The sequence below is a fragment of the Garra rufa genome, chromosome 11, assembly GCF_049309525.1.
Source record: "Garra rufa chromosome 11, GarRuf1.0, whole genome shotgun sequence".
Lineage (NCBI taxonomy): Eukaryota > Metazoa > Chordata > Actinopteri > Cypriniformes > Cyprinidae > Garra > Garra rufa.
Window position 1 is genome coordinate 41,346,285 of NC_133371.1, and position 13,505 is coordinate 41,359,789.

Sequence of the window (13,505 nt, forward strand, 5' to 3'; positions counted from 1 at the left end):
ACACATTTTTGGAAGTTATTCCATGACATTTAGTTTTTATAAGTGTACAATTGTTCAGAACTGTGCATCTTTGTATGAGATTTTCACAACCGAAACAGTCACTATACTGAAACATTTGGTGGCATTTCGGTAGTGACATTAGTGACCTTTTTTTGGGTGTTATTCCATAATTTTGTCACTACTGAAACAGTCACAAACAAAACATGTCATCATTATTTCGGTAGTGACAAAAGGGAACACATAATCCTTTATTTGGGGAAAATACACAACATTTTAATTTTAATTTTTTGTATTTTAGTATGTTTTAGTAGAGTTTAAAATTCTGCAATGTGATGTGGTCGTCACAAAAGCATTACTGTCACTACTGAAAATGTGCAGTCACTGCCATAGCATGGGATGTTTTGTCAAAAATAAAGTATACTGAATTACCAACTGAGGTGTTATGATAGTTTTTGGTTCAATGTATATTCAAACTAATGAATCCTTAACTTTGAAATCAGTATGATCAACTTTTTGCCTTTTATAAAGAAAGACATTCAAAATACATAAAATCACATAAATTACACTTGAAATATTGTTAAAAATACAATAGTTGAGGAAAAAATATATAAAACAGCTAAAAAATATATTTACACTGTAGATGCAAGTAAAATATTATTAGGTCAATTTAACCCTTCTAATTAAATTATTATTACTGTGTTTCGGTAGTGACAAATTTGGGGAGAGGGCAAATATCCCCAAACTTTCTCAAATACAATATGAGAGTTAACTGCACAATTACTAAATACTAAAAATGTGTACCTTGGATATTATATCATATGCATACATACAAATTACACTTTTTTTCAAGACACTTCCAACTCTGACTTTGAACCACTGATCTATAATAGAGAACATTATATAGATCAGTGCTTTGAACCAATTCTGTAGAATATCTCTCACATGGTAACTAAGCAACAGAAATCTAAATTTGTAGCAATGAAATAAACAATAAAATAAAATAAAAAATTTGCAGATACAAACTAAAGATACATATGGAGATACAATTTATAATTAATGATTAATTATTAACAGCAAATCTTAATGAACGAATAAGACAAAGTAAGAAGGAAAAACCTAAAACTAAACCAAACTCTATTATTGCGCCTCATTGCGTGCCCCTGACGTCACTCACGAACGCGGCCCCGCCCCCTTCAATTCTGTGTTTTGACATTCTCGCATCAGCACCACTCCGCGCATCCCTTCATGCGCGCTCTGGGCACGGAGGTGGAGGCGGAGGCGGGGGTCTCTCTCTCTCTTGGTTCAGCCATTTAAATATCAACCCGTGCAACTGGTCAGGGTATACTGACACCGGGACGACCCGCTCGGATCGGATCATTTCTCGGCTTTTTCAAGAGAACCGTCGCACCGGGATGTCGAGCCTCCTGGAGAACCCTTTGCAGGCGGTGCTCTATCTGAAGGAGCTCACCGCCATCGTGCAGAACCAACAGAGTCTGATTCAAACCCAACGATATCGGATAGACATACTCGAGCGCCGGCTGGAGGATCTAGCGGTGGAGAATCGGCAGCTCCGGGACTCCAGCAGCCATCACCGGCACCCTCCCCGCTATCATCCGCCTCCACCCCCCCGGACCTCCAGCCTGCCCCGAGCCAACAGATCCGGGACTCCCCCGGTTCAAATCCAGCAGCAGCAGCAGCAGCAACAGCAGCATCATTCCCCGCTGGACATGCAGCTTGTGCCTGCGGGACCCAGCAATGCCAGTCCGGACTCTGCTGATGAAGACGATAATGACGCTCAGGACCCCTGCTGTCGGTCCCTGGTCCCACAGACACCTGCCACCTTGTGCCGAGCCGTGGGACTCCCACGGGCATCCGAGTGAGTTCTCATCACACATGCTCAACAAATCAGTCTTTCTCTAGGAAAACACAAGATGGGTGAGATGTTGAGGCAGATTACATGCGCCATCAGGATTACATAACAGAGGAATTCACTCTATGTAGGCCACAGTGAATATGCAATTGCACATCAATAATTCCACGATCACAAAAAGCAAGATTATTTGTGTTTATAAAATAATTCAGCGTGCTGTTTTTGAGATCATGTGAGTTTTTCATCTATTAATGCTTAAATGCAACACTAAAATGCAAGAAAAATGGTTATAGGTCAGCATTAGTTCACTCTTTACAGGTCTTAAGAAAGAGCTTTTTAATGCACCTGATTATTTTTGCACCAAGAATGCATTTTAAAAAGCACTTTAAAACACTCTATTGGCATGCAAACACATGCGCACACACGGATTTATGCGTAAAGTGAGGCTTTAAGTGACATTCCCATAGTGCATGTGAAGTTGATCCGCCAGCTGGAATCTAATCCACAGTAAGAGAGAGAAAGAACGAGAGATTGAGTGAGTGAGTGTGTGTGTATGTGTGCGAGTGTGTCGTCTATTACGATTGCTCATCTGCTTCAGTGCACATCTCATGCTGCATTTGTAGAGTACTCCCTCTGTGTATGTGTGTGTGTTTATGTGCGTGTGTGAACCCCACAAGCAAAACTGGAATGATACATTCTGCTCTGATTTGTTTAATGGTAGCATTATCTTGTCCTTTAGGGTACAAAACACTTAGTTCTGAGTCTCAGAGTGTGTTACCTTATTGTGTGTTTGTTTTTTTATGTGGCAGGATACATTTAGTTTTACTGGAAGTGTGAGATGCTCACTGCTGATGAGTTTTAGGGCCCAATTATACTCATGCACGCAGCTCATTAAAGTTAATCTTACATCACTATCATCAACGTATCTGGTTTTGAAAGGTATATTTTGAGACTGTTGCATCTTTATTAGCGAGTGAGAGGGTGTTTGCAATAATAGACACTTTAATGGTTTACTAAAAATGAGTATTTGCTGAAAAATCACTCACCTTCTGGGCATCTACGATGTAGATGAGTTTGTTTCTGAAGGGATTTGGAGAAATGTAGCATTATGTCACTTGCTCACCAATGAATCCTCTGCAGTGAATGGGTGCCGTCAGAATGAAAGTCCAAACAGCTGATCAAAACATCACAATAATGCACACCACTCCATTCCATCAATTAACATCTTGTAAAGTGAAAAGCTTCATGTTTGTAACAAACAAATCCATCATTAAAACATTTTTAAACAAGTCCTCTCTCTATAATATTGCCTTCTCTAGTGAAAAAAGTTACCTTGTCTGAATCAGGAGAGAAATATGCACACATCTAAACCAAAATGTGGATTTTGATGTGAGAGAAAAACAGGAGATGAACTTTTTTTTACTGGAGGAAGCATTATTATAGATTATGGACTGGTATATTGGCCTGAAGTGACTGTTTAAAGTTAAAATCGTTGACACGTCGTTCCAAATGATTTTTTCTTCTGTCGAACATAAAAGAAGATCACAAAAATTAACTTTTTTAACCAAGAAAGCAGCTGGGAATTTTACATACACAACAGAATATTATATTAATAATGAATATTGCATAATAATAACAATAGCAGGACTGCAAGGAAGTGATATGCAAATATGACTGTATTAATAGCACTTCACATTCTCATGTTACACTCGAGTGTGAAGCAAACATATTTGATGTGCTGTCAACAATAGAGGCTCAAAGAAAACTCATCTTGGGCTTTGAGTTTCCCAAGACTCCTTAATTAGAGACTGAAGTATTTAAAATGTTAGAGAATTACCAGAAATCAGGAAGGAGTTGGGGAACTTGAGATTAAAAGTTTACATACTCCTTGCAGAATCTGCAAAATGTTGATTATTTTACCAATATAAGATGGATCATACAAAATGCATGTTATTTTTTTATTTAGTACTGACCTGAATAAGATGTTTCACAAAAGACTTTTACATATAGTCCACAAGAGAAAACAATAGTTGAATTTATAAAAAAATGACCCTGTTCAAAAGTTTACATACTCTTTACAAAATCTTTTCACACTGAGGACAACTGAGAGACTTATATGTAACTATTACAGAAGGTTCAAACACTCAGGGATGCTCCAGAAGGAAAACGATGCATTAAGAGCCAGGGGGTGAAAACTTTTGAACAGAACGAAGAAGTGTAAATTTTTCTTCTTTTGCCTAAATATATATATTTTTTTCATTTAGTACTGCCCTTCAGAAGCTACAGAAGATACTAACGTTTCCCAGAAGACAAAATAAGTTACATTTTACCCTGATCTTTAAATTTCTTAATCCATCATGTTTTTCTTTCTGGAGCTTTAGTGAGCGATCACTAATTACAGATCATTCAAATAACAACACAGTATTAAAAATCAGGTGTACGTATAAACTTTTGAACGGGGTCATTTTTATAAATTCAACTATTATTTATTTTGTGGACTATATGTAAACGTCTTTTATGTGAAATATCTTAGGGTCTTCAGGTCAATACTAAATAAAAGATAACATGCATTTTGTATGATCCCTCTTATTTTGGTAAAATAATAAACATTTTGCAGATTCTGCAAGGTGTATGTAAACTTTTGACCTCAACTGGTGGGTTAAAACCTGGAAAATATAATAATAGCAAAACAAATAAAAGCAGCTAACCATTTGTTATGTAAAAGGAAATATGACTCAGACTACATTAAGTACTTCACTTGCATCAAGGAAATGTTTTTTGCCAACCATAATATGTTTTCATCAGTGAATTTCTAGCTGTCCCTCATACATTTCAACTAACTGAATATTGCTTGTTCAAGAGCTAGCCATACTTCAACTGTGCATACTTTTTAAATGCATAAATTGATTTCACAATAAGCAGATTTTAAGCATTTATTATTAATGAATAAATGCATTTTTAATCTGGATTCTGAAGCAAAACCAGTTGAGAACCACCACACTAAGCTACATCAATCTCTGTGCTCAAGGAACACAAATGAACTGACTTGTGAATAGTATTGCATTGCATTTAATTGTAGTAATGTGGTTTTGAACCTTTACAGGAGTCAGACCGTCCTGCACCAATTCTGCTGTCCCGCACCAGAGGCCCCAGAAGGAGACTCCCTAACCTGCTCCAGGTGAGAACAACACCTTCTGTAATGAACCAATCAGAAGAGAGTTATTCTTTCTACATGCCAAACAAACAAAATGTACAATATAAGCAAGTGATGCAGTAAGGAGAGTGTGAATCTACTTGTTTACCGCAGCTGTCTGCTTTGGTTAAGTATTCCATCCTTGAATGGTATTGGTTTTCTGTTTGCGGCCCCTGTTCTCTTGGCCTGAGGCATTCTGGGTGATGGGATTCAAGCTAGCGGAGTGTAAGTGTGTGTGTGTTTGTGAGAAAGAGAGTTAGTGCATGCTGCAGGTGTAGTTTAACCCTGCTCCGTCCTCTGTCTGATAGACTGGAAAACTCTCGGCATGGATAAGCCACTCAGGTGGAGAGAGAGTCTGTGTATGTGTGTGTGTGTGTGTGTGTGTGTGTGTGTGTGTGTGTGTGTGTGTGTGTGTGTGTGAATGCATGTGTTAATGTGGTGGTTCTGCACTATTTTGGGAACTTCAAACCATCTGAGCTTTGTTGACTGCATATTTTATCTTAAAAGCAATTCTTAATTAAACACCACATAACAAAATCAGTTTTAAACAACAGAAAATCTAGGCTTTTATGTCCAAATTTTAAAAAATCATGACCTCGTGTTTGCAGCATACTGATAAAGCAGAAAATGCTCATTATTTTTTGACCCTAACGGAAAACTCAAAATTATATTTTCCATTTTTATGTGGCAAACATTAAAAAGGAGCTTTAAAAAATTTATTCTAGTTTCGTGCCAATTATGTCCTGAATGGTTGAAAAAGGATGAAAATAAAGGAAAGGAAGAACCAAGATAAGCATGCAGTCAGAGTGCATTTTGTTTCTCACCCGTAATACAATGTAAAAAATATTCTGTTTAATTTGATTTCTGTTCTCAGAAATTACTGTTAAAAAATATTGTGTATTTCATCAAGTGACATGTTAATATCCCAAGCTACTTAAGCTACCAAAATGCACTTGACAAAACACAAAATAATAATTTAAAATAATAATAAGAAACTAAATTATTTATACAAAATATAGTCAGATGTCATGTAAGGTCTTATGGAAATATTCTAAGCTACTAAAACTACCAAAATTCTCTTGACAAAAACACAAAAAATATCATTTACAAATAAATAAATAAAATAAAATAAAAATAAAGAAACTAAATTATTAATACAAAATGATTTATATGTGAATATAAAGTGTTCTGGGAATATCTCTGGGAATACTACTTAAACTACCAAAATTCACTTGACAAAAACAGGAAAAATAAAATAAAATAAGAAAATAAGAAACTAAATTATTTATAGAAAACATAGTCATATGTGATGTGTCACGTAGGGTCTTCTGGGAATATACCAAGCTACTTAAACTACCAAAATCCACTTGACAAAAACACACACACACACACACACACACACACACACACACACACACACACACACACACACACACACACACACACACACACACACACACAAAAAAAAAAAAAAAAAAAAATTATTTATACAAAATATAGTCATATGTGATGTGTCATGTAAGGGCTTCTAGCAATATCCCAAGCTACTTACACTACCTAAATCCACTTGACAAAAAAAAGATTTTTTTTAATAAATATTAATAATAAAAAACTAACAATAAAATATAATAAAAAGAAGAATCTACATTATTTAACCAACATATAGTCATAAGTGATGTGTCATGTAGGGTTTTCTGGGAATTTGGGAACAAACCAAAATCCACTTGACAAAAACAAGAAAACAATCTAAAAAAAATAAAAAATAATAATTAATTAATTTAAAAAACAATAATAATAAAAAAATAAATAAAATAAAAATATTCTGGGAATATCCCAAGCTACTTCAACTACTAAAATCCACCTGACAAATACACACACACACACACACACACACACACACACACACACACACACAAAAGTATTTATTATTCATACAAAAATTAAAATGATACATTATTTATTTATTTTATTTATACATTTAATCATACCAAAATCCACTTGACAAAAACAGGGAAATAAATTAATTAATTAATAACCATTTTTTATACAAAATGTAGTCATATGTAATGTCATGTAGGGTCTTCTGGGAATATTCCAAGCTACTTAAACTACAAAATCCACCTGACAAAAACATAATAATTTAAATATATTAAAATAAAATAACAAGAAGAAACAAAATTATGTATACAAAATATAGTCATATGTGATGTGTCCTTTAGGGTCTTTTGGGAATATCCTACCATTTGTCCACCATAAATTATATGGTAATTTGTTGTTTTTACTTACAAAAACATACAGTATTAAATGACATATAATGCCATGTTAAACTTTTTACAATTGTTCACAGAATATGGTTATAGTTATTTTTACTGCTGCATTTTATAGTAAATTTCATGAAAAAACCTATAAAAATTACACATAATACCATGTTAAATTAAACTTAATTATTCATGGTACATTGTTACAGTTAACCAAATATTTTTACTGTACCATGTTTACAGTATTTTTCTGTAGAAATTACATCATTTACATGCTTTTATGTCCAAATCTGAAGAAATCATGGCCTCATTATTTTTTGACCCTAAAAGAAAACTCAGAATCATATTTGCAAGGAAATCTAATTTTGTACATTGTTACAGTTAACTAAATATTTTTACTGTAGCATTTTTTTTTTTTCAGTAGAAATCACATTACTTTGTGACTTGTGCAAAAAATGTATTTTTAGCATTTTGCTAGGGTGTTCTGTGTGGTGAGTAGGTGATATCGGTAGCTGAAGTGGTGCTGGTTTAATGGTGAACCAAGTTTAATGCCCAGGGTTAGAGGTTTGTTTAAATCACTAACCCTTAGTATAAGTAAGTAACCCTAAGCCTGAGTAAGCACCACTAATGAAGTTTTATTGATGGCAATTTCACTGATGAACAGAAGAGAGCGGTTTAATTTTTGCAGAAAGCCTATCATGATTGTGTGCCAGTTATTTCCCAAATGATTAGGAGAAAAGGAGTTAGTGAGAAAGAAAATGAAAAAAATAGTAATTTCTCACCTTTAATTTGCAGAAATCGACTGCCTGGGTTTCTAATTGTCACCATGCGCATCTGTTTTTCAACAGCTTGAGAAAGAGAGCATATTTACTATTTAGTCACAACACAGGAAATGACATCAAACTCTGCTACCTGCATCACTTCACACAGACTCTCTCACATAAGGCGTGGTATCACATTTCAGTTCGGGTTCTCAGATTAATGATCTGGAGCGAGCGTATGCACTGGCGTCCGTTTTCACTCTCTTTTGAGGTTCTGCTGCATTTGTTGTCGTTCCTCAGTGGCGAGCGGTACTTGGCGCATGAAAGATGGAAAACCCTGCTCTCTGCTCCTCGTGTGTGAGTGCTTACAGAGCTTAAGTGGTCTTTACTCCAGGGTAGCAGCTAATGTGCTGACAGTGAATGCAGTCAGCAATGTGCTTGTGTGTGTTGTAAACCCGTGTCTTCACTGAGGGAGAACCTGGAGAAAATGGAAATGGGGTTGTTAAGCAGAGGAAACGTACTTTGCGACATCTCTCATGATTTAAACATCTGCTTTCCACTTAGAAATGCTTTTTCATGAACTCAACATAAGAGGAAAATGGCTTTGTCATGTATGGGGTTATGTAAGATTGTGTGGGGTGCTAACCTCCGAAATTTGGCTTGATTTAGTCTTTGGTTTTTTGAATTTGTACAAATCCACTGAAATTACCTAAATGTACTATTTGAGTAACAAAATAAATATGCATATTTTAAAGTATATTGTTATATATAAATAATAAAGAATTGTATTTTGTGAAAAAAGTAAGATTTTTATGTTTTTAAAGAAGTCTCTTCTGCTCACCAAGCGCCTGCATTTATTTGATTCAAAGTGCTGCAAAAACTGTAATATTTTGAAATATTTTTACTCTTTAATATAGCTGTTTTCTATTGGAATATATTTTAAAATCGAATTTATTCTTGTGATTTCAAAGCTGATTTTTTAGCATCATTACTCCAGTCACATAATCCTTCAGAAATCATTCTAATATTCTGATTTACTGCTCAAAAAACATTGAAAAAAATTATTAGATTTTTTTTCTTTGATTAATATAAAAGTTCAGAAGAAAAGCATTTATCTGAAATATAAATCTTTTGTAACATTATAAATATTTTTATCATCACTTTTGATTAATTTAAAGCATCCTTGTTAAATAAAAGTATTAATTTCTAGAATTTCTTTCACAAAAAAAGAAAAAAAATTATACTGCTTTTTTCAACATAATAACAATAAATGGTTTTTGAGCAGTAAATCTGAATATTACAATGATTTCTGAAGGATCAGCTGTTTTAAATATTGATAATCATAATAAAAATGTTTGTGTCAAACAGAAATTCAGCATTTTAGAATGATTTCTGAAGGATCATGTGACACTGAAAACTGGAGTAATGATGCTGAAAATTTAGCGCTGATCACAGGAATAAATTACATTTTAAAACATATACAAATAGAAAACAGTTATTTTAAATAGTAAAAATATTTCAAAATTTGACTGTTTTTGATGTACTTTGGATCAAATAAATGCAGACTTGTGAGCAAAAGTTCTTTAAAAAACATTAAAAATCTTTTTGACTGGTTGTGTATATGATCTACTTTTTTCATATATATATATATATATATATATATATATATATATATAGATAGATAGATAGATAGATAGATAGATAGATAGATATAGATATATATACATTTTATAATTACATTTTTGTCTTATTCAATAGTTTTAAAAAACAAAAATTAATAATGCAATTTTATTTTAATTAAAATTTTTTTTCTGTATCATTCAATGAACAGTTTCTCACAAATAAATGATTTGTTAAAATGATCTGAAACCTTTACTTGATTACCTCATTTTCCATGAAGACTACGTTGAATCTGAAATCCGTGAAAGTCTGCGTGTAGTAATTAAGGAGAGTTAATTAGTCCTGAGTGCGCAGTGGGTTCTGATCAGTCTAGATTAAAAGACAGTGAATCTGGGTCAGCCACAGCTCACTTGTGTCATTTGAAACCGCAGCTCGATTCCTGCTGCAGGAGAAGAACAGAAAGATGAGAAAAAAGACGCCCAGCATGATGTGCCGCCCTGCTCACATCCTCCAGAATATGAGCTCTCTCCTGATCTCAAACAAAAACAGGTACCCAACGGACATGCATCTGTGCAAAATCAATTTTAGATATTAAGAGCATGAAATAATGACTATTATATTAATCTATTTATCTGCAGATAGAGGAACTGGAGCAGAAATACGGCGGTCCTCTGATTTCCCGGCGTGCGGCCTGTAAGATCCAGACGGCGTTTCGTCAGTACCAGCTCAGTAAGAACTTCCAGAAGATACGGAACTCGGTTCTGGAGAGTGGGATCCCACGGCGCATGTCAGTGCGTAGGGTGCGGGTACAGAGAGAGGGGTTCTCTGCTGAACGGGCGTTGATGGAGGGGTGTTCGCTCATGGGCATCCCGCTCACACACTCCACCTCACTGCCGGTGACCACTACAACCACACTCACACACCTGGAGGACACATTCACTGAACAGGTACGCCATCAACTTATATGATACAGCATAGTGTGACCATATTTTAGTTTCCATACCAAAACTACATATTTTACTGTATTTCATTCTATCCTATCCAGTTCTATTCAAATGTTTTTCTATTCTGTTGTATTTGGTTCCATTCTATTTGGTTATTTTCTGTTCATTTTTAAAAATCTGTTGGATTCGGTTATATTTTATTTGGTATTTTCTATAAAATACCAGTATATAGAACTTGTTCTATATGTATTCTATTCTATCCAGCTCTATTTAAATATGCTTTTCTATTCTGTTGTACTTGGTTCTATTCTATTTGGTTCTTTTCTATTCAGTTTACATATGTTGTTATTTTCTGTTGGATTCGGTTTTGTTGCATTTCGCTTTATTCTATTTTATTCAATTCAGATATGTTGTATTCTGTTACATTTGCCTCTATTCTATTCAATTCGAATATGTTTTTCTATTCTCTTCTATTCTATTCAAATATCTTCTGTTCTGTTGTATTTGGTTATATTCTGTTCTTTTCTAGTTTCTTCAAATATCTTGTTCTATATGTATTCTATTCTATCTAGTTCTATTTAAATGTTTTTTTTCTATTCTGTTGTATTTGGTTCTATTCTATTCAGTTTAAATAGGTTATTTTCTGTTGGATTCTGTTCTGTTGTATTTTGCTTTATTCTATTCAATTCAGATATGTTGTAAATGTTTTATTTGGTTCTATTCTAGTGTGTTCAAATGTGTTGTTCTATTCTTTTCTATTCTATTCAAATATCTTGTTCTTTATTGTATTCCATTCTGTCCAGGTCTATTCAAATATCTTGTTCTATTCTGTTGTGTTTGGGTTTATTCTATTTGGTTGTCTTCTATCCAGTTTAAATGTTTTTTGTTGTATGCCATTTTATTATACTCCATTCCATTCTGTTTTAATTGAATATGTTTATTCTGTTGTTTTATTTATTTTCTATTATATTCAATTCAAATATGTTGTTCTATTCTATTATCTTCACTTCTATTTTATTCACATTTGTTATTCTATTCTATTCTATTCTATCCTCCCTGCCAGGTTCAGTCATTAGCGCGGTCTATCGACGAGGCTCTGAGCAGCTGGAGTTCTGTTCGAGACGGGGAAGGAGAGAAGTCCACTGCGGCCCCTCCCTCTGGATCCCATCCCGAGGGGCTCCTGATAGATTCCGCTACCCTACAGGACCCCACGCAGAGCGGCTGTGGGGAGAGCATGCCCCGCAGCGCCAGTAAACTCATGATGGCTTTCAGGGACGTGACTGTTCAAATTGATAACCACAACTTTCGCCTCTCCTCCTCCATGCTGGAGTCAGTTTCCCTTGGTAACGGCGTATCCAAGGAGACCAGCTCGGAACCTCAAATGGGGGGACCGAACACGGGCCTGTCGGCCACAGCGGAGCCTGAGTTTCCAGCTCCGCCACCCAGCGAGGAAGAAAAAGAGAACCAACAGCCAACCGGAATAGATGACCCGACAACAGGGGCGGGACTGGAGGGGAAACAGACCAATCGGATTGCGCCAGAGACGGCGGAAAACAGCTCAGAGCCTGTCAGTAGCAGCAGCACCTCGACATCGGCGTGCGAGACGATGATTCTGTCTTTGCCCCGCCCACATTGCCAGGACACGCCCTGCGGCACGCTCTCTACGGATATTGCACGCAAACGACTTTATCGCATTGGACTCAACCTCTTCAATGTGTGAGTACAAAGGTTAAAGATCAAATCTTTCTATTCACAGCGGCTTTTTCAGCGTCACAGGTTTTGCTTTGTTTGAAAGTCTCGGATGTCCCACAAAGACAGAAAAATCTACTAAATCTATGCTGTTTTAATATTATTTGTATGCTATTTTAGTATTTACAGTTGAGGTCAAAAGTTTACATACACCAAGCAGAATCTGCAAAATGTTAATTATTTTACCAAAATATGAGGGATCAAACAGAAAGCATGTTATTGTTTATTTAGTACTGACCTGAATAATAGATTTTACATATAGTCCACAAGAGACATAGTTGAATTTATAAAAATAACCACATTCAAAAGTTTACATCCCCTTGATTCTTAATAGTGTTGTTACCTAAATTATCCACAGGTGTGTTTTTTTGTTTAGTGATAATTGTTCATGAGTCCCCTGTTTATCCTGAACAGTTAAACCGCCTGCTGTTCTTCAGAAAAATCCTTCAGGTCCCACAAATTCTTTGGTTTTCCAGAATTTTTGTGTATTTGAACCCTTTCCAACAATGCCTGTATGATTTTGAGATCCATCTTTGCACACTGAGGACAACTGAGGGACTATGCAACTATTACAGAAGGTTAAAACGCTCACTGATGCTTCAGAAAGAAAAAATATGCATTGAGATCTGGGGGGTGAATACTTTTTGAATTTGAAGATCAGAGTAAATTTAACTTATTTTGTCTTCTGGAAAACATGTAACTATCTTCTGTAGCCTCTGGAGAGCAGTACTAAATGAAAAAAATATAATCTTAAGGCAAAATAATAAAAATGTACACATCTCCATTCTGTTCAGAAGTTTTCACCCCCCGGCTCTTAATGCATGGTTTTTCCTTCTGGAACACCAGTGAGTGTTTGAACCTTCTGTAATAATGAATTAGCTTTTAATTAATGTTAAGTTTTTAGTATTTTTTGTTGCTTTGACATTTTATTTTTCTATATAGTTGTATTTTTATTTCAGTTTTAGTCATTTTAGAACTTTTAGTCATTTTCATTTTGATTTTAGTTTCTTTTGTTGTTGTTGTTGTTGCTTTGACATTTTATTCTTATTTGTTTTTTTTTTCTATATTTCTATATCTTTTATTTGTTTTTATTTCAGTTTAATTATTTTT

General features: G+C 34.8%; 1 protein-coding gene across 1 annotated transcript in view; it reads left to right on the forward strand.

Moving 5' to 3' along the window:
* Positions 1 to 963: 963 nt before the first annotated feature.
* Positions 964 to 13,505, forward strand: part of iqsec3b (IQ motif and Sec7 domain ArfGEF 3b) — a 36,798-nt gene continuing 24,256 nt past the window's right edge. Inside the window, exons 1-5 of the mRNA XM_073850215.1 lie at positions 964 to 1,876; positions 4,974 to 5,048; positions 10,134 to 10,251; positions 10,341 to 10,649; positions 11,710 to 12,362. Coding sequence (XP_073706316.1) covers positions 1,413 to 1,876; positions 4,974 to 5,048; positions 10,134 to 10,251; positions 10,341 to 10,649; positions 11,710 to 12,362 — 1,619 coding nt within the window. The 5' untranslated portion in view covers positions 964 to 1,412. The remainder of the gene's footprint in view (positions 1,877 to 4,973; positions 5,049 to 10,133; positions 10,252 to 10,340; positions 10,650 to 11,709; positions 12,363 to 13,505) is intronic.